The sequence below is a fragment of the Stegodyphus dumicola genome, chromosome 9 (genome assembly GCF_044657685.1).
Source record: "Stegodyphus dumicola isolate Sdum_Otavi_A_Nest chromosome 9, ASM4465768v1".
Classification (NCBI taxonomy): Eukaryota; Metazoa; Arthropoda; class Arachnida; order Araneae; family Eresidae; genus Stegodyphus; species Stegodyphus dumicola.
In genome coordinates, this window is record NC_140776.1 from 22,497,086 (window position 1) to 22,519,322 (window position 22,237).

The window sequence follows — 22,237 nt, forward strand, 5'->3', positions numbered from 1 at the left end:
AGATGTAAAAATGATTGGTAAAAATAATTGGTAAAAATAATTGGTAACTGTAAAATTATTATAATAGGTTGTACAAGAATATGAGCGTGCTGTTATATTCCGTCTTGGTCGACTGCTGCATGGAGGATCTAAAGGACCAGGTAATTTTACTTATTACCTTTTTATGGTTCTTTTTATGTTATAATTACATACTTCAGTACTGTTAACCTTGTATCAACGTTTAAAGTGGACGATTTATTTAAAATTAAATATTTTTACACATTAAAATATTGAATACTATGTTTAAAGTTCGATAATAAATCAAAATGAGTTTTGAATAAAAATATAAAATTTGGAAAACAAAACTCGTTTAGGATAAAAAAGGAAGTTTAAAATGTGTATTACAGCGTGTTTAAAATAATAACTATTAAAATTTCATAGTTTTTTAATTAAAAATTTATGAATCTAAACGTTTTCAATGAAATATAATTCAGAAACCAAAATTTTCATTTAAAAAATTTTGAGGAAAAAATATGTACGTAATTGTTCACAACAGTAAAAAAAGTTTGAAAAATGGAAGAAATTAGAAATTGTGAACAAAAAACGCTTTGAAAAGGTTAATTATAACTTCACAATACGGAAAGTAAAAAGAACATTACGACTAGCAAACATTAAAATGAAAATTCAAGAATCTGTAGTAAAAAATTTACTCTCTGCGCTGCAGATGAGATGAATTACTTTTTTCTTGCTTTGCTGATTACAAATGACTGTTAGATTTGTTGATTACAACAGGAGGGCTGTAAGGTCAATAACAGCTAAAAGGGCGTTTGAGAATAATATAGAAGTTACAGATCATTATCATCTGCTGATCTGCTGATGGAATAGCACAGACGAACAGTGTTTTTAATTTGTAATTTTTGTTTATAAACTTAATAACGAGCAGTCATTAAAGATACATTTTTAGTGAAACATCTCTTTGAATGTTGATATGTATATGGCATGAAAATAAAAATCAACATTAATAAAAATATGAGCAAGTATATTTGATAAATATCAGCATTAATAACAACACTAACTTAAAGATGAAAAATTTAAGAATTTATTCCAAATGCAAGTTTCATTTCATGACCTGAAGATCTTCAAGGAATCAAGGATAAAGGAATTCCCTTGGGGTTTAAAATCAGGGATAAAATCTTTTGAGAGCAAAATATTTAAAATTATTATTATGTCTTTTATTGTTGGAATCAAAGGCAATTTGAAAGATAAACATAAAAGTTATCTGAATTGATTAAATTAGATAAAGGCCATTCCTTAGGCAAGCAAAATGTTTCTCACTTGTTGGATGAGGAAAATGTCAATATCAAGATCGCCTAAATAATTGTATTCAAGAATAACAATAAGTTATAAAGGAGAGTCTAAATTAATAATTAAAAAGTGGGGTAAATTGTGTTTATTTAGTAATAACTTGTATGTTTTGCCATGCAGGACAAACCAAGCTGGAAATAGTAACCAGTTAAAGATCTGAAAAAATTCTTTTTATGTTTATGAAGAGTAAATGCTTAAAATAATGCTTATGATATGTTTATCATAACCCCATGGAAAACGGAACATTTAAATTTTAGTTTTAAATGCAATGATGAAACGCAGAGTCGAAAGATTCTCCTTATTTGCATACATTTGTAAACTTTTGGCAAGACATTTAGTACTAAAATTTGAATATGTAAATATCAAAATATTTTAATTTTTATGCTGATTAATTATGCAAATTGAGGCCCGGTGGCGCAGTGGCTAGCGCGTCACGCATCAGCACCGCAAGTCCGGGTTCGATCTCCGGACTGGGCAAGGCTGACTTAGCCTTTCATCGCTTGAGTGGGTCGATAAAATTAGTATTAAGTTCGCTTGGGGAGTAAAGACTGGGAGTCCTACGACAAGCTGACCAGTTTTCCAGGCCCATCCAGTTCATGCATCTCGGGGCCCACGGTCAAGAAAGCAGGTATCAGGTTACTACAGGCCATGACTCTCTAAGAGTCCACTGAGTCTAATTTAGTTTAATTATGTAAATTAATAAGTTGTTGAAGGTTTTTCATGTTGATTAACTTACAAGTAGATTATTCTTTGCAACTACAATACTTAACACATTTTGCAGGAATTTTTTTCATCCTCCCATGCATTGAAAACTATACTAAAGTAGATCTCCGAACTCTGACATTTGATGTCCCTCCACAAGAGGTAAGAACATGATTATTCCTATCGAATACTTTGTTTTGATATTTTCCATTCGTTATTTTCAAGAGATTCGTATTATATTTTTCAGTCCTTTATTAAATTTTGAACAGATTGGTAAATTCTGGTGTTATTTAAAAAGGAGTTCTGGGAAATAATCAAATCAAGCAAAGAGTTCACAGGCATAGTAAATTCTGCGGTATTGTTTAAACGGGATTTTTTTCTGGGAATAACCAAATTATACAAAGCGTTTCAAGGACTTAATTTAATAACAAATATGCTATGCAGTTAAGTTTTATTGAAGCGAAAAAACTGTGATAAATTCCTCATGAAGAAATCATGAAGAAAAATAGTTCAGTAAAAGTCTTATTCTAAGAGACAGTAATAAACTGAGAGATATTCAGAAACGAATGCAATAAATAAATTTATACAAAGCAAAAATAATTTTATTTTAAGTAGTTCACTTAGTAATTATTATTACTCTTAGTATTTGAAGTAATACTGCGTTATCCAATTAAACATTTTAATAAAGACAATTTTTAATAAATGGCAAGTATAGTTTTTAAAGATTGTGAGGCTTATCTATTTATTTTTAATTAAGAGTTCATTTTAACTTAGCACTTTCTTTTCTCTTTTCATCCACATTTTTCATGCCCAAATGTAAATGAGACAGCGAGAGTTTATTCAGATTAAGGTAAAAAGAAGTGTTATATAAGTAAGAGTTTCGACAGTGTCTGTCTATTCCAGGCCACATTGTACCGTGATTATTAGATTTAGTGTCGTTGAGTGCTTCTAGCCATTCAGCTTTGTTTCGCTGGTCTTGCCTGAGCATTAAAGTATAATGTGAGCCGTTAGGCTAATCTACCACATTTTGAATTTGTTCATCGTTACATATTTATGTTAAACCAGAAGTTCTTCTTGGCTTATGTAAACCCAAGCTGTGTAATTGTTAAGTTTGTGTTCGAATAAGAGGGTTTTATACAAACCCTTCGTTTGACTTTTGTTTTGTTTCACAAGGCTAGAATTTTTTTCTCAGTCCATAGTGTATGCTCCCTAAGAAAATTAGACTTTGCAGAATATTCTTCGTTACATTTATTAAGTTTACGCTTTGATTCTCTAGAAGGGAAAGTTATATCTCCTACATTCTTATCAATAAATACGGTTATATGGTACAATTCCTGGTAGTTAAATTTATATCAATGCAAAAGTTTTTAAAAGAAAGTCCCATGTGAAATTAATATATTAATTAAATGCTTCCAATTTTTTTTTTTTTTTTTTTTTTTTTTTTTTTTTTTTTTTGAAATTTTCCAAACGCATACCCGGTGTACAAGTATGAAATGCGGATTTCACACATTAGATGGGCCACCAATGCAGTTTGTGCTATAAAGATTTGACACTGCGGCATTTTATTGTGTCATCCACAAGTGTCAGACGCACACGAGTGATAAATTGGAAAAGTGTATGCATATAGTGTTGTGTTCAATGTGTCGAAATTTATAACGAACACAAAGAGCATTCGAGGACAGCATTTTTTTTCCATTTGAGTTTCCATTTGAAAAAAAAAAAAAAAAAAAACTGCTCAATCATACCGATTACTTCGAGAAGCTTATGATGGCCATGCTCCATCGCAAGACACGTGTGAACGATGGTTTCGACGGATCAAAAGTAGTGACTTTGATGTTGCAGACGAGGAAAATGGAAAACCGCCAAAAAATACGAACATTTGGAATGACAAGCATTGTTGGACGAAGATGACTCTCAAACACATAAACAACTCGCCGAGCAACTGGCAGTTAGTCAACAAGCTGCTTTCAGTTGGCTACGAGAGATGGTAAAGATTCAGAAGACGGGTAGATGGGCACATCATCTACCGGTCTTCTGAATCTTTAGTTGAACAACAGGCAAATGGAAAAACTCAAAAACAGTGTGACATTTGGCTCGCTCGTAAGAAAGGAAGTCGTTTTTGCATTCCGTAGTTACAAGGGATAAAAAATGCATTTATTTTAAGAATCCTAAGCACAAAAAATTATGGGTAGACCCAAGCCCACCATCCACATTGACTGCAAGACTGAATTGCTTTGGCAGAAAGACAATGCTCTGTGTTTGAATTAGACCAGAGGGGCGTGGGCTAATATGAGCTGTTAAAAACCTGGAGAAACGGTTAATAAGTAAACGTTACCAACAACAACTGACCGATTTGAACCGTTCCCTGCTTGGAAAAAGGCCATAATAACGAAAATGGCAACGCTAAGTCATTTTTCTTCATGACAATACTCCATCACATATGGCAAAACCTGCTGGCGACACATTGGAAGCTCTCAGCTGGGAAGTTCTACACCATGCGGCTTACTCATCAGACTTTGTTCCTTCCGATTATCACTTGTTTGTATCGATGTACTCACTTGCTGAGCAGCGCTTTGGTTCGTACGAAGATGTGAAAAAGGGCTAGGTGAATAGTTTGCAGCAAAAGGGGAAGATTTTTATTGGCGTGGTATTCACAAATTGCCCGAAAGGTGGAAAATATGTATAACAGGCGATGTATTATACTCTGAATAAAGCACATGTTATCATTCTTCCGAACTGAACATGTTCTTTTTAGAAAAAAAAGTTCCCCATTTCAATCTTGTACACCTGGTACCTTTATTATTTTAAAATCAGATTTCATAAATCTTTCAATAATGTCTAGCAAAATAACTTCCAAAATATTCTCTGTGTATAAAATTTGGTAATACACATAAATATTCATCTTGTCGAAAATGCGAATATTGCATCAGCTTAAACTATATTATAAAATACAATGTATAATACTGGGTAAAACATAAATGGTATTATTTCATCAATATATTAAGTTAAATTTATCATTTTTTCAGGTTGAAAATTCATGGTACCGAAGTTTAAAACCATAAAAGGCAATTATTAAAGAGAAATAATGGCCAGTAATCATTTCAACCTAAATAATTTTAACTAATAATCTCGGAGAATTATTTCTTCGCTTTAAAATAAGTTTATGGAAATTCATAAAACGAAATGCTTTAAATTTTCATTAAAATTATATGTTAGAAAAATTTATATATATATATATATTTTAACTACTTCAGGTATTGACCAAAGATTCAGTTACTGTATCGGTAGATGCTGTCGTTTACTACCGTGTCCACAATGCAACCGTCTCCGTGGCAAATGTTGAAAATGCACACCACAGTACTCGTTTGCTAGCCCAGACTACCCTCAGGAATATGCTTGGAACTCATAACCTGCATGAAATTCTTGCTGACAGGGAAACAATTTCAAACACAATGCAGGTAAGCGAAAAGATTTCCTGAATTTATACGGCATACTTTCGATTAACTTCATTTGTGACTGAGCATCTTTGGATTTTAAATGCCTGTATTTTTTATTAATACGAAGATAGCTATTTATATTTCTGGCTTTGGCAACGGTAAGTGTTACAAGGCGACGGCAGACGAATCCAACTGAAAGTTTGACATTTTTAACCGTAACATCTTCAGAAAGTTTTGCAATTTACTATAATGGAATGCCAAAGCTTTCATGAACTCCTTGTAAAGACTGCATCTCTTATGTTCTTTTCCTTGTTGTTTAAATTTTAACTTTTTACTTTTGTTCCCGTGTTCATTTATTCTGATTCTTTATAAATGTTTGCCTTTTTTTATTATTTATCATTACTCTTGTGTGATACTTGAGCTGTTTTATATGTTTGGATTGATCTTTCCAATAAAGCCATATGTAACAACAGCAACAGTTTTGCAATTTTAGCATGATTTGTGTCTAGACTGACTCGAGAAATTTTCGTGCGATTATTTTTCATAACTTCCTAGATTATCAATATGAGAGTGCTTCGATGAACTTAATTCTTTAGACAGCGATAAAGCTCCAGCACTGTAAAAAACTTGTATAACGAATTCAGTCCTGCTCGATATTCGCTCCAGGACGAATTACCGTATTTGACGGCATATATGACGCACTTTGTTTCCTAAATTTGGACTCAAAAAAATTTACCTGCGTCTTATACGTGAAGGACACAAGTCAACTTTCAATACTGAATGCTATTTTTAGCCCGGATAAAGCCAATATGTTTGGTAATTGCATTCAATGATTGTTTATTTGGCTTTTACGAAACGTGAGAACTAAAAGAAACCATATTTTAAGTTATTGTGGTACCGTGCTGTCGCGCGGACTATTAAAACTTTTTTTCCTTGTGTGTGGCCTTCCAAATAAGGGTGCGTCTTATATGCCGTCAAATACGGTACGTGAAGTTCTTCCAAATCCGGTTGTTGTGCCAGAAAATATCGATGCTGTGCGTAAACTGATAAACCAACATCGTCATGGGACATACCGTGAGATTGAGACATCTTTGAGCATCGGTATGACAAGCATCAATAAGATATTAGATGAATATTTGGCCGTAAAAAAGATTTTTTCTCGTTGAATCTCGCATGATGTGACAAACGCTGGATTGGTGCAACTAAATGTTCGAAAAATACATTCAAGGTGCATCATAGGCTGTGTATAATAACTACACAGGTGACGAATCATAGATTTATGAATATGACCTCTAATTAAAATAGCAGTCGACTGTATGGATCTTCCAAGACGAGCCAAATCAAACAAAAGTTGTTCGTGGAACATCGGCTCAAACAGAGGAATTTTTGACTGACTAAAACATCTAATTGATGGGTCATCCGCCGTATAGCCCTGATTTGGCACACAATGACTGTTTTTTAATTTCCGCTCATCCAAAATCAATTACGTGGTCAGCGATTTGTGACACCCGAAGAAGCAGTTGATGCATTCAAAACGCATGTTTTGGAGTTACCTCAATCAGAGTGGAAAAAGTGCTTCGAAAATTAGTTCAAACGTATGCAAAAGTGTATTGATCTTCACGAAGAATATTTTGAAAAGCAATAAAACAAATTTCTATCATAATTATCGTTTTTTGTTTCATTATTAGACCAGAAATATAAACAGCAACCCTCGTAAGTACGGTAATTTTAAGCTTATCAGTAATTGCTGAAATAAAAGCATAAAAGCATGTTTTCGGAATTATCTAATGCAATTTAAAAGAAGATAGTTTAGCCACAGTATGGATGCGGAGTATAATTTTCAAACGATTAAAAAGCAGTCGTTATTTGCAGATTGATACTGAATTATTGCTGAAAGAAATTACTGTTGAGATTCGATAAGCCGAAACTTCAGGATTACATTTAACATTTTTACAGTCGCAATAATTTTATAGTTTCATAACCATTGGAATTGGTCTATATTACGTAGGACACAGCATACGATACGCACATGGATCTCCAGGACAGCATCTCCAGCGATCGAGACTCTACTATGATCGAGACTATATCGAAAATTCTAAATATATGCTGTTTTAAATTATTTTGCGATATTGTTGTACATCATATACAAAATGTAAAGTTCAGTTGCCTATATTATATATTTAAAAAGACAGGAAATAAATTAATTCATGTTTAAAAGTTCCTTTTGTTCTTAAAAAAATTAATTTCTTATGATTTACTTGCAGTTTTGCGCCCCAACTATTTGAGTGCCGCAGGCAAGTGCCTCATTCACCTCACGTTTGTCACGGCTTTGAATTTAAATTTCAGGTTCCTTTTATTACAGGTGTTAGAAGTTCTTATATTAATATACTGATTTTTTATATATATATATATATATATATATTTTATTTCAGAACTGCTTAGACGAAGCTACCGACCGCTGGGGGATCAAGGTAGAACGAGTTGAAATGTAAGTTGACACTTTTTAACCTTTAAAACAATAATTGTTAAGCTTACAGATTATATAATATTTAGAATAAGAGAGCGAAGGTTTTCAACTCTGTCCAATTGTATATAAAATAATTATTCATTTAAACGATTTAATATCGGGTTTTAACGAATCTTTCCTGCCACCGCAAATATCGTCTCCGCAAACAGTTCGCGTTGGAGTGTTTAATCAGATTTTGTCAAATGATATTTGGCATTTGAAGGAAAGAGACTTGCTTTAGAACACTGCGTTGTGAAATTTGTAAAAACATCGTTATCATTATGTACAAGGCTTCTGAAGTGGAACTACCACGTTACCAGACAGAAACCTCATTTACTTCCGGTTCTGTTGCAAAACGTCAGGAACAAAATGTCACCAAATCATGTGTTCAACTTTAGGTTCTATTGTATCATATGACACTGTGAAGGTTGGTACTGTTCAATATATAAGTTCAAAAACAAGGATTATGACATTCAACAAGTAGAGCGCAACAAGTGGCTGGCCTACTGATGTTGATGAGGCCCGCCAGCGAGAACTTGTGGAAGAAGATCAGTATGCAGCCAGTCGAGAGCTTTTTGAGGAGTTAGATGTTAGTGCCACGTACATTATTCGTGCTATGCATTGCATATAAACTTGACGTACAAGTTCAATCGCTGGGTGCTACATGGGCTATTTCAAGCAGATGATGACAGACGTGTTTGGCCTGCACTAAGCTGCTGGAATATCAACGCAAGGACAAAATTCTGGACAAGATAGTCACTTGGGATGAAAAGTGTATTTACTTCAAAAACACAGGCCAAAACGTGGGTTGATCTGCGCCCGGTGAGCCTGTCGGCAGCGTCGCAAAGCGCAGTTTGACTAGCAAAAGACCATGCTTTGCATCTGACGGCATTGCCGTGGTATTTATTCACAAAACGTATCTGGAAAAAGGTAAGGTCTCACTGTAAGTAAGGTGTACAGCGAGATGCTAGTTCGTGTTGACGCTGCTGTAAAAGAAAAACGTCTATCTGAGTTCGGGCCCAAAAATGGTAATGTCCCATCAAGATAATGCAAGACCACATGTGTCTGGATTCACAGGCTTCATTCTGTACGAACAGGCATTCTGTCTACATTTACAGGCTGGACTCAAATGCGATCTTTTGTCACACCCACCATATAACCCCCAACATCGCTCCTTCGGTCTTCTACCTTTTTTCACAACTGCAGCTGCATCTTGCGCGTGCTATCTTCTATTCTGCGCATGACGTCCGAAATGAGGTTGATATTCAAAATCATAAAAACAACCTTGTATTTAGCGTAGGTATAATGAAACACAAATAGATTTTGAAGGTTGCTTTCCATTATTTGAAGTTCAGATTTTGAGCGTGAAGGTGCATTTGCCGCTCGCTCCCTATTTTAACTTCGCTAATTTTTCTTGTCCTTTATGCTTGATCAGATAGCCTGGCTCAGTAAAAGTAGGCGGCCAGTGCAACTCTGATTAAAAATCCAGTTATAACCACGTGCAGTGCTGATAAGGACCACGTGTTTCTGAGACTCCTTCTCCTTTATTTTCTTCTTTCTAGGTATTTCTTTCTCCTGATGAGGAGGGACCTTTAGCTGCCCTCGAAATCGATTGAGTGTTTCATTATACCTACGCTAAATGCAAGGTTGTTTTTACGATTTTGATTGTCACATTAGCATGTTTCTCTTCTAGTCGAGGTTGATATGTTTTTGGACGAGCGGCCACCAAGTTTCTCGGGCGAAGTTTTTGAAAAACTACCAAAACGTTGACAAAAAAGTCATAGATATGGGTTGTGATTACTACACGCACTAAAAATTCTGCTTTCATGTCTTTTTCTAACTTTATTAAAAACATTTTCTGGCGCAAAACGTTTGTTACAACCAGACAGTATTTTCTCTGAAATAGAAATAGTATAGACGTTGGAAACACTAATTCTTAGAGTTTTCTTACCATTATGAATGCGCATTAATTATTAAAGTGAACTTCTCTAGAAGTTTCGGTCAAAGCATATCCTTGTTCCTAGTTACTTTTTTCTTTAATAATAACCTATAAGTTATTCTAACTTGCAACCGTTAATAAATTAATTGCAACCGTTTCCTTTCCTACACATTGATTAAACACTGCTCGGGCTATGAGGAATAACTAAATTCCTAACTTACAGTTACTATTGCGTAACATTACAACACGAAGTTTTTACCAGTCCAAAAAATAGGCATAAAGGCATTATAAAATCATATATAGTATTCCGCGCATGTGTAATTTTAATAGTATAAATACGTCTGTAGCTGTACAATTTACGCATTTAAAAATGCATTATAAATTAACTGAAATAAAAATTGGGAAATAAAGATTTTAAAATATTATATTCACAATCAGGAAGAAGAATAAATAAAAAGTGTAAGGAATAAATAATGCCAAGGAATATAAATATGACTTAATCAATTAATAAAATCAGTAGAACTTGTATATAAAAAGAAATTGTATACAAGAAGCTGAAATATATGAACTTTGATATCGACTATTGGCCTTGCATTAATTGTAACTATTAGTTAATGTTACTCAATTCTATGTTTCTGTCTAAACTTTATTTTCGGCTTTGAAGAATCTCGAATATTTTTTTAACAGCAAAGATGTACGCTTGCCTGTTCAGCTACAAAGAGCAATGGCGGCAGAAGCTGAAGCTGCACGAGAAGCTAGAGCTAAGGTAAGAAACCACTTTACTCACATTTTTCCTCCTCCAATAATCACTAAATTTGAAAAATCCATGTTTTATTTTTTATATGAACAATTTACACAACGAAAGCAAAATCATCTAATATCTGTTTAAAAAAACAAATTGTGGAAACTGTATCCTTTTAAGCTTGCATTTTTCCAGAAATTTCGAGAATTTATGTACCCATTTAAATAAATATAACAGTTCTCAAGGCAATAACAATAACCGTAATTAACATATAAGAACAGCTCAAGTTTTACGAATATGTTGTGGAATCATTAGGTTATTTTGTTGCTCGAGACGTGAAAAATGTGCAAAGCCCTCGCCGGAACTCGAATCCTGGATCGCTCAATTACGCGTCGAATATGCTAACCGTTATACCACGAAGACATTCAAAAAATACGTTATAACGTTTTAAAGATTTTGTTTTTAAAAAGCTATATTTCATAATCATACTGCGTATCAAATCTCTCTAACATAAATTTGTACGATTTCAAAAATGTGAATAAAATATTTATATTTCTTTCCATGATGTAAAGTACCGTCGACGTTTGTTCAGAAAATTTTACATTCCATGATAAAATCTTTTGCTATTATACAACTGTGAATAATAATTCCTATCCCATTCGGGCAAATTCAGTTTCTGAAAGAAGGGAAATCCTACTTTGGGCCAGCTGTATAATTGTATATGTACAGGCTAATGAGGAACGTTCTGACTATTTCAGGAGCGTATGATAAATATCTATATTGCGTAAAAGTGAAACTTATCTTCGCAAAATTTAAGCGATGAATCAGCACGGATGAATTTTTGCTAACGTTCAGGAAATTTACGGAACTAACTTCGGCAGAACAAATCTTCTCTAGACGCTTGATTTTATTTAAGGGGAGTCGGAATTCTCTATACAAACAATGTTAAAATGGCCATTTTCGACGTATCTTTCTCAAAATCTGCTATACATACACGTTTGAAATTTTTTGTGTAATTAAAGTACACCTATCTTTATACTGAAATTGATTTATCTATTTGATTATACTGAAATGAGCTTTTGAATCCTTTTTGACTTTTAGAGTAATTTATAGAAAATTTATCACTTTTCTCAGAAAAATATTGTGAATTTTTTCCTTAGTTTATCACAAAAGCACATTTCAATAACTATTAGGAAACATAATAAATAAGCCATAAAAAATGTACATACCTGTGAGCAGTAGTTCCTGAGAAAAGGTACATCGAGTATAAAAAACACATTTGGAGAAAACCGCATTTTTATGTAAAAGTCCTCATTTATGAGAGCATTCGATGATAAATTAAAACTAGAATTTTTACAACTATAATTTTCATAGTGATTACTGCATGGTATTTTAGAGAGCTAAAAGTGAAGAGAATTTGAAAATGCAAAAATCCCAAATCACTATTTTTTTAAGATTGTTCCTCTTCCAACACTCCTTAATATATCAAAGCGCAATACGACTATCTACCTAAGGGGAGAGATGCCATATCGTGGTGGAATTTTTAAGGGACATTTTCTCTTATCCACGTTACACATGGGAAAACCACAAAACGGCGCATACAGCCAGCCCGTTTACCTGGAATCGTTCCCAGATCCGGAACTACCAATACTGCTTTAGAAGTGAAGAAATCCGCTAACTATGTAATCCCCTTTGTATCACTGTTGACTAACTGTTTCTAAATAGTACAACTTAGCCACCTGAAAGTGTGGCAATATGATAAGATCTAGACTACACAGAATATAAAGAAAACTATTTAACGCAAATCTCTTCAAACTTCTAGTAATTCACCTTGCACCTTATCTTAGAGAATAGAATAATTCCATGCTATAGACATATTTCAACATGTTTGTTAGCCATATGCTGTGATTGCTCAAACGTTAGATTGGTGGTTATCTTAATGCTTGGCAGATTGCTCCCGTAAATCCCATGGAAAAGTTTTATTTGTGTTGGTGGACTTGTAGTAAAAGCAGTTCGGATTTTATTGATATATCGTTCATGTTGACACAGAGACCCTACTCTTCAAATATAACTTCTAGTAATTTTGATAGTAGAAATCCTGCGAAGTATCAATGCAGCGGTAAGACATCTGAAGGAAAACTTCCTTGCTCTGTGTTCAGATACATATACCACCACTGCTGTAGCTTGCTTCCCGAGAGCTAAAATATGACAGCTGGTCTATCATATTTGCTGACAACGGATCTTCATTTATGAGAAGCAGAATGACTTTTCTGAAGATCTTGTAGCCAGAATTAACATTGCTCTTGTAAAAGCACGCGGCATGTTAGTCATTTTCTAAATCGTAACGAACCCGTTGTCAGGCATGCGTTGCAATTAATGCCCGTTCGTTTAAACAATTCTTGGAACTATCAAATATTAGTTCTTGTAAATATCCATGATTAAAACGTCTTTTCGTTTTCCATATTCTTCATACTCACTGTGCTTCCACTACACATGACTTGCAAATCGCGCACATACACACAGTGACTTGCAAATCGCGCACATATACACTTTGCATTCAATACATTATTCTCATTTCGCACTCCAATACCCATTATGGGACGAAAACATGTTACTTTTGCATGTTTTATTGCTTCTTAAAAGTGCGAATATCAGTTCTGTTACACCCTCTGTAATTTTCAAAGCTGTACATGTTTTATTGCAAGAAGTAATTTGAACATCGACGAATGATTGCTATACACTACCCACGAATGTAAATGTAGCTATAAAAACTATGTAAAATTTTATTTTAATATTGTGTAAATTTCTCATTGGCTGAAAACGTATTCCTTTAATAATGTCAACTCTTCGGCCTATGTGGCTAAGCACTATTCGAAGCTGAAGTGCCGTCCTGAATGGAACTGTGGGAATCTTTAGCTTTTACTTATATTATATACATAGTACTTTCGGGGTTGCAATTGTTAATGTTACGATTCGGTTTGGATCATTAAACGCATATCTTTAGAGTAAACAACCATAATCAGAAAACTTAGCCAAAGGAGCATGCCTAAAGGATGTGTTTCGTGTAGCTTCATACCTTCAATTTTTGTATCCCTACAAAATGAATCTTGAGAAAATTCCAGTAAAAAAATCTTTCACCGGATTCAGAAAGGGACATAAATTTTCACCAACCTAATATTAATCAGTCTTTTGTAAGATAAGAGTAAGATGCGCAAGTTACAGTTTTTAGTTTAAACAAACATTTTAAAATGTATTCTTATGTTTTCAACATTATATCCGTCTTAATTGATATTTTGTGAAACTTAAACAAAGAAATGGATTAGCATGCCTTAAGAAAATTTGCTCACTGCTTTGTTAGCTGTAAAACCACTTCTTGAGGAACTTCGAGACTACACAAAATTTCAGAAAAACTGCAACCAAATGAAGTTTGATGTGGGGAAAAAAATTCAAGTACCTTCGTTGTAACTCCCGTTGCTTAATCTGATCTGAGAACACAGATGTTAGCAACGCGCTGCAACAATTGGCCACCTCCCGTTGCTTAATCTGATCTGAGAACACAGATGTTAGCAACGCGTTGCAACAATTGACCATCTTCGTAAATGCTCATGTTCATACAAATATCAGCAAACGAAAAATTCAAACTTTTTTATATTAGGTTAGCTTATTCTGATGGATAAGCAATGGGTTTTGAAATGAATTTCTCATGAAGTGTAAGCAAAGAGCTCTTGATGGAGGCATTAACATGTTAACTCTGTGCATTACACTGCGTGCATTACACTCAATTGCGTATTAAATTATCCCACTTGTACTCTAGAGCACAAGTGGGATAATTTAATACGCAATGATTTGGTAATCGATACGAATACCAGTGAAGTGAAACAGCCGATGATCAGTCCAAATTTCCATACTGATAAAAGCCAACTGAGTTAGACACCTTTTTCTGGCTAAAAGCACATTGCTAATGGGCATCCATTAAACTGGTGCAACACTGCTCGAAACTGGTGGGTACTTAACGGTTCAGTATAGCTAATAAGTCGTGATACCAGCTGTTCATGCCAATGGATGTATACAGGTTTGACATTAACCCATGAAGCAACAGTCCCAGCGAGCAAGATGACTACTGTTCAGCTTGTGAAGGGTTCCTACTTGTGTAAAGATCCTCATTTTGCATTTACTGAGATTATTGGTGAGTCAACTAATATCTGCACTGCGGAAAACTCCACGTGCATATATTAGATTGCCATTTGTATTTTTACACTTCAGTTGTCTATCTTGTTGGGGATATAGACCAATATAAAAACCGAATATCTTTCGGAATAATTTAAGGGTAAATATAATCAGATTTTTTATTTCAAGTCTAAGAACTTTCGATATAAATTTGTAGTCGAAAGATTTTTAATTCTAAAATTTCGCTGTACGATATTAAGAGTTCTTTAAGATGTGATATTAGAGCGTTATTTATATAACAATTGCTAGCATGTAAGGGTTAGTTTGTTATAAGCTCGAATTTTTATTTCAAGAAAAGACGTTATTGTTGTCGCATTAGCAATAAAAAAGTCAAGTATTATTTTTTCATTTGAGTGTGACAGTTTTTAGCAGTTTTACGAGTTAAGTACTATTCCCAAAAGGTAACTATTCCCTAAACCGCATTTTATAAAATGTACAAATGTACGTGAATCGTTTGTTGATTCTAAAAACAATATAAAGTAAATATATCGATAATGCACATTTGGCTGAGTAAACTAATTATTACAAAATTTGCGTGAACTGTACTCGTAGAAGTCACTCCTAAAGTAGCAGACGCTTTAGTGCTCACGCAGACTCTTATAAACACGCTATATAGATTTTTGTTAAATATTTCTGTAGATTTTTTGAAACAGTTTTGGCGTTGCTATTTAGTACATTATTCTAATTCTGCATTTTGTTCAAATTTTATATTTCTATATTTGCATTCTTTCTGCTCACATAACATAACACGCTTCATACACTAATGAAAGAAGATTATAAATTAAATATTTAAATCTTCTTTGCTTAGAGTCGGTTTTGTTTGGGTATTGCCTTACTCTGAAGTCGGTCTCAATCCGGATTGTTAGCCGCATGGAGTTTTAGACGCTAAATTGTTAGGAGATTTTAGGGCTGTAGTGTACTAGGACAGAGATATGAGTTCTATGGATCTGACAGCGTAAAGTATGGCAACATTTTTGTTGTTTGGCTACTAAAAATTCACGTTATTTCTTTTCGTTTCTCGCAAAAGACCATAAAACACATTAACATGGGATGTTTCTTAAATGAACGTAAAAATAATATATATATGTTAGAATAAATTAGTGTCAAGCTATGTATTGGAGAGATTGGATTCCCATTTTGCCTTGTAACTATGCCAGAGTATCAGTTACTCAGTTTTCCTCTTTCAGCCATGTTGTAGAGACATTAGGTTAATTGGAAAAGCCGGAGAGATGAAAAATTAGCAAACTCCTTCGCCGAGAATCGAACCACGGACCTCTGAAATACCGGCTCAGTGTGCTGACCACTACACGACGAAGGCACGCTAGAAAGGCGGGAGAAATACCTTATAATGTTACTTTCCATTTAGGGTGTAACTATTGCCTAATACAGGTGCGTCAGAGAAATGTAGACACACTTTGAACTGTCATAGAAAATTTATTTTCCAACCCACAAGGTTAAAGTTTTGCGAAAAATAAGTGTGGCGAAACTGATATTCCAAGTGGTGAAACTGGATGTTCCAAATCGTGAAAATGAGTCTTATAATGAAACGGAATGACCAAATGGTGTTTAAAGCAAATGTTCAAAATGATGGCCTTCAGCTTCGAAACATTTCTGAGTAAGACTCACCACTGATTCCGTGATTAAAAAGTGATTAAAAAGTGTCCGTTGGGATTTCAGCGCACACCGCTTGAATCTTATCCCAAAGGGTGTCAAGGATACGTGATTTACCTCATCTTTTACTGTGCCACATAAAAACAAAATTGAGTAACGTAAGGTCTGGAGATCGTGCAGGAAACTTAGCCCTGCATAATTGGTCCCCTGCGACCTCTCCTTTGACATGATTTATTTTGATCCAGGTATGCTCGCACATTCCTATGATAGGGAGGAAGGGCGTAATCTTATTGGTAATTGAACTTGTCATTGCCATACATTGCAAAATGGCATAGAAAATGGAATCAGAAAGCACTGCTAGGTACTTTCATCCACTTATAGTACTTTTAAAATGGAAAGGTCCAATGAGTACATTAGGAGATAAACTACAACACACATTTCAAATTTACAGCCGTTTTAATAGTAATGTGGGGATTATCTTCAACCCTAACCATCTCCTGAACCCATTCCCAAAGAACCCATCCGACTGCCGCTGCCGCTCTATTTTTTATGGGGCACAGAAAGAAATGAGGTGTACTGTCGGATGATTGCGATGGACGCGAGACAATACCACCTAACCTCTTGGTACAATGATGGTGTCTCTGTCTCCCGTCAGCTGGCTGCGTTGCTGTTTCTCGTGGTTTTCCCTGTGTGTAACGTGAACGAGCTGCTTACCCTTAGAAAGCCTTCCATGGAGGCATCTGTCCTCTTAGGCAGGTAGCCTTCGCGTGCTTTTAAATAACCTAACCTAATAAAAGATTTTGGGCAACCTATACAATAGAATTTTAATAGTGAGTTAGATTACTTTTTATATTGGAATAACATGTTCAAATATGGCTACAACAGAGATTAATTAATTAAAATGGAATTGTTTTGAAATACTTTCTGAAGCAAATGTGTTCGAATTTGTTTGTTACCTTTTTAGATCTCATTTTACATTTTTACACCTTATTTTTTTTCGTTCTTCTTTTAGGTTATTGCTGCAGAAGGAGAACAAAAAGCTTCCCGAGCCTTGAAGGAAGCCGCTGAAGTAATTGCCCAATCCCCAGCTGCTCTCCAGCTTCGCTATCTCCAGACATTGAATACCATCTCGGCAGAAAAGAATTCCACCATTATCTTTCCGCTGCCTATCGATTTTCTGAGCCAGTTTTTGCCCTCCAGGCTTCAGGCTGCTTCTGACTGAAGCTACTGATAAATCCAGACTCATGCTTTAAACGTGACAGCCATTGAGTTTTATGTTTTGTCTGATTTCACACGTTGGAAAAAGTTCCACTTTAATGACCTAAGCACACTCGCTCACGTAAATGTATCCGGATTGTGGCCGTGTAAGATCTCAGCTGTTGTATTCAGTGTTTCTCATTGTTCAATACCTATACGCTCGAACACAAACTTAAAACTATCTTTAAATGCAGTGAAAGATTTTTGGAAGTAGCTGTTTAAAAAGGAGCTCAGAATACAATTACTTTTATTTAAACAGGTATTTCTTTTTAATTATATGCTTTATTTTCAAAATTGCAAAAGAGTTAATACTTAATAGAATACTACTTTTATTTTCAATTTTTAATGCAAATTTCAGAACCTTATTACTCATATTAAAATAAATGAATGAAGTACAAATTTGTGGAAAGTAGTTCAAAGACATTTTGCAGTCATCTCAAAATTTTAGAAAAGGTAATAGTTCAACTAATATAATTAATGGTATTTCTACAGCAAGCATATCATAAATTAATATTACGAAAATTTAGTAAATATGCAGTTTTTTTTTTTTTTTGCTTAGTTTGGTAATGTTTAAGATGATTTTCCAGAGCATTTGTCCACACATTTCTGAAACATTTGTTTGTACTGGAGACAAACGTATCACCTGCAGATAAGTATAGAATTCCTGACTCCTTTGCTTTTGTAAAAATCCATGGGAAAAGAAATGCCATTGGAAAAGAAATCAAGCAGCTTTATCAAAACTTTATGTACTTTTTGGTGACTTATAAAATGGCTTTACATATATTAAACTTTATTTAAATTTAGAATTAAATTAAAATATTTCAATGCTTAGTATAACAGAAAACTTTTACTATAAACGTGTGGGGTTCCACCCTTTTATCTAACAACTGGATGTGGAAGAACCTAATGAACAGCTAAGGGAATAATCGCTTTAGTTCAGTAATAGAGGCGTAAACTCCAGAAGAGTTAATTATTTTTTATTGTTCAAAATAAGAGTTTCGCAGAAAGCCCCTTTCTCAGGCCGTATAGCAAAGCCTCCACTTGGCTTTAACTCAAAATAATAAGGATAAGACATAACTAAAGAGATATAGATAAAGCTATCAAAATTCTAAGTGATTGGCCCTTAAATATCGAATAAGCTAGCGAAGCTATGAAGGGCCTGTAATACGACCGAGCACAGTAACAACTTAGAGAGACTTAGCCAAAAGACAAACGCGCGCTAGTCAGAAAGTCTGAGACTCTCTCCCGAAGTCAGTGAAACTTCGACTACTCATTTGCATTAAACGCGATTCTAAAAACATATTCTGGTAGGAAATCCTAAGCTGAAATATCTTATTAGGAATTATTAGGCTGAAATTAGGAAGGACAGGAAAGTATCTTTAACTAAAATTAACTGCTAGAAACTTAGGATAAAGCTTACAAACGTATTGACATTTTTTGAACACCCATTGCAAAATCAAGTGGACATGTTAATAAAAGCATACGTGTTATCTACTGAGTAAACGTTTCTTGAGTAGGCATCACTATAAATTCTGTAACATTTACATATATAACAAATATTTTGTTCCTTTTATGAAGGGATTCGAACAAATATTAAAAAGCTGAATGAGAAATTCTTTGCTTTTCGTCAAAACTCCTTAATTCAGTCCCCACTGAAAAATTCACTCACGCCATGATGCTATTTCAGTACGTAACAAAATGTGTGCTTATGTTATCTAGGCTTATATTTCAGGATGTCATAGCTAGCAGAAAAGCATAGTCACCCTCATTTGTGATTTGTTTTTATTAGAAAAACAATGCATATATTTGAAGCTTGCTGCAAGCTTGTTGGTTGAGTTCCAAAAATATACGACGTACTTTGTTGGTTTAATATCAGTTAAGTCCTTTACAAGTACTCTTGTTTATATTCCAAGGAACTTCAAGGTTTAAGCCTATTTATCGTTCCTCCTATAAGGTATTTCTCCCGCCTTCTTAGCGTGACTGCATGGTGTAGTGGTTCTGCACGCTGGGCCGGTATTCCAGAGGTCCGTGGTTCAATTCCCGTCGAAGGCGATTGCTCATTTTTCACCTTACTTGCTTCCAAAAAATACCTAATGTCTCTACAGTGGCGCCTGAACTAAAAGGGATGATGACTCTCCACACCCAAAATTTGGCGAATGGGTCCCCTAAAAACACCAGTCGCCCTTTAAAAGAGGGAGTATATAATGTATTTCTCCCACCTTCTTAGCGTGCGTTCGTGGTGTAGTGGTTCTGCACGCTTGGCCGGTATTCCAGAGGTCCATGGTTTGATTCCTGGCCAAGGCAATTCATTCATTTTTCACCTTGCTTGCTTCCAAAAAATACCTAATATCTCTACACTACCTCAATAGTTCTCTTTATTATCTTTCACTCTGAAGTTCTGCAATTCTCTTTAAATCAAATATGAGCTTTGTTGGACTGGAAGTGAAGTTGTTGATTGCTCTGGTAACAGACCATTTCACCTTATTGCGTGTTTTCAGAAACGTTCTCCTACGTAATGGCTTTTATGTGTTCTAATGAAAGCTTCAATTTTGAAACGGCGATCTTATAAAAGTAAGTTTCTGTTTCTCACCTGTGTCTTTGAATTTCTTGCTGTAATGAATAGCTATATGTTTCTGTGGTCTATTGGTGATACAGGAATCAGAAAACTAAGATGTTGTGTAATGTTGAAAGCAAAATCAGCTGTGTTATGAAATGTTAGCGATTTACTAAATAATGAGCTTTACTACTTATGTTAAATAACTTATGATTTAAGGGAAAGATAGATAGTTATTGTGTTGATTATTGATTGCAAAGGAGTTAGATAACTAGAAACGTTTAATACTTAGCAAAATTCGTAATGGTTATTATACTCACCAAGATTTTTCTGCATTGAAATCAATCTGCATTTATCGAAAGATGAAATATATTGTACACTGTGCCAAAAAAAGGGACAGTTCTATATCTCCCGTTCTACTGGGCCGATTGACGAAATTCAACTTACGTTTTTCGTGTCTCGAAAGCGCGACTTAGGATATGTATTAGATTTATATATAGCATTGTTCTAAGATAGGTATTTTGACACAAAATCGGACTTCTGAAATGACATGCCAATTGTTTTTCCTTACTTGGATTCTATGGCTCTTATGTCAAACTGCCAAATTTTGTAAAAACCGCACGAGTAGTTTTTTAAAATTTAGGTCTCAAAATTTTACCTCCTCCATGTTAACTGAATTTGATATGTATTTATTAATATATCTTTTATTAAACTTATTTGATTCTTCTTTTCACATTTCGAAATTTAGGTTCCTTCCAAATACCATTCGCCCATGTTTTATGATTTATTTTTTAAATTTGTATTTTTAAATAATTTTTATAAATTTTTCAAAAACAAAATTTTGAATTATAACCTGTAAAAGTTTCGTCATCAATGTAAAGTAGATGTATTTCTAAGAATACCTGCAAAAAAATTAGTTTTTTATTCAAAATTTCCTAAGATATATGTGAATCTACATTTGTTGTATTTAATATAAGCGGTAATAATGATAATGTTTTTTACGCACTTTTTAAAATTATTTGAAAGTATAAATGATGACTTTTTTCCCGCTCGTAGACAATGAAGAAAAGGAATGGGTAAGTCCAAATAGAACTTACCCATTTGTATGATCTATTTTTAAAATTTGCACTTCTAAATAATTTTTATAAATTTTTCGAAAACAAATTTGAATTATAACCTATAAAAGTTTTACCATCCTCTTAATGTAGATGTATTTCTAAGCATACTTGCAAAAAATTAGAGTTTTTTTTATTCAAAATTTCGTAAGATATACGTGAATTTATATATTGCCGTGTTTTGAAATTTGGCATATTTGTTATAAGTGATAATAACTCCAATGTGATTTACGCACTTTGTTAATATTATTTGAAAGTAGGAACGATGACATTTTTTCCGCTCGTGTACAGTGAAAAAAAAGGGAAAAGAAAATAGGTTGCTTTAAATTAAGAAGTTCACCAAGTGAATTATTCTTAGCGCAAACTAAAAAGATGCGCCAAGATAAATTTTTGAATTTCTCCGTAAGTTTCCCACCAAATATTACAAAATTTACCATTTAGCCATAATTTAAGCCGTACAATCGAAATATGGAAAACATTGGCATGTCATTTCAGGAAAGTCCGATTTTGCGTCAAAATACCTGTATTAGAACAATGCTATATAAAAATGTAATACATATCCTAAGTCGCGCTTTCGAGACACGAAAATGTTGAATTTCGTCAATCGGCCCAGTATAAAGGGAAATATAGAACTGTCCTTTTTTTTTCCGCAGTGTATATTGTTTGAAATGATTACAATTGTTTTTCAAACATTAAATGCTAACACTTTTGTGAAAAGAACATAATTAAAATTTTTAGAGGTAATGTAAATTGTAAAGTTAGTTTATTTATAAGCTTCAAAGTTTTATTTGGGTATAAAAATT

The 22,237-nt window shown here is 34.0% G+C and overlaps 1 protein-coding gene across 3 annotated transcripts in view; it reads left to right on the top strand.

Annotated features, from left to right (window-relative positions):
• LOC118198685 (stomatin-2-like) overlaps positions 1-21,969 on the top strand; it is a 113,860-nt gene extending 91,891 nt beyond the window's left edge. For all 3 annotated transcript variants that reach the window (XM_035370422.2, XM_035370423.2, XM_035370424.2), the window contains 6 exons: positions 68-140; positions 2,126-2,208; positions 5,301-5,504; positions 7,916-7,971; positions 10,616-10,694; positions 17,521-21,969. In XM_035370422.2, the coding sequence (XP_035226313.1) occupies positions 68-140; positions 2,126-2,208; positions 5,301-5,504; positions 7,916-7,971; positions 10,616-10,694; positions 17,521-17,730 (705 nt within the window). In that variant the 3' untranslated portion in view covers positions 17,731-21,969. The remainder of the gene's footprint in view (positions 1-67; positions 141-2,125; positions 2,209-5,300; positions 5,505-7,915; positions 7,972-10,615; positions 10,695-17,520) is intronic.
• The last annotated feature ends 268 nt before the right edge of the window (positions 21,970-22,237 follow it).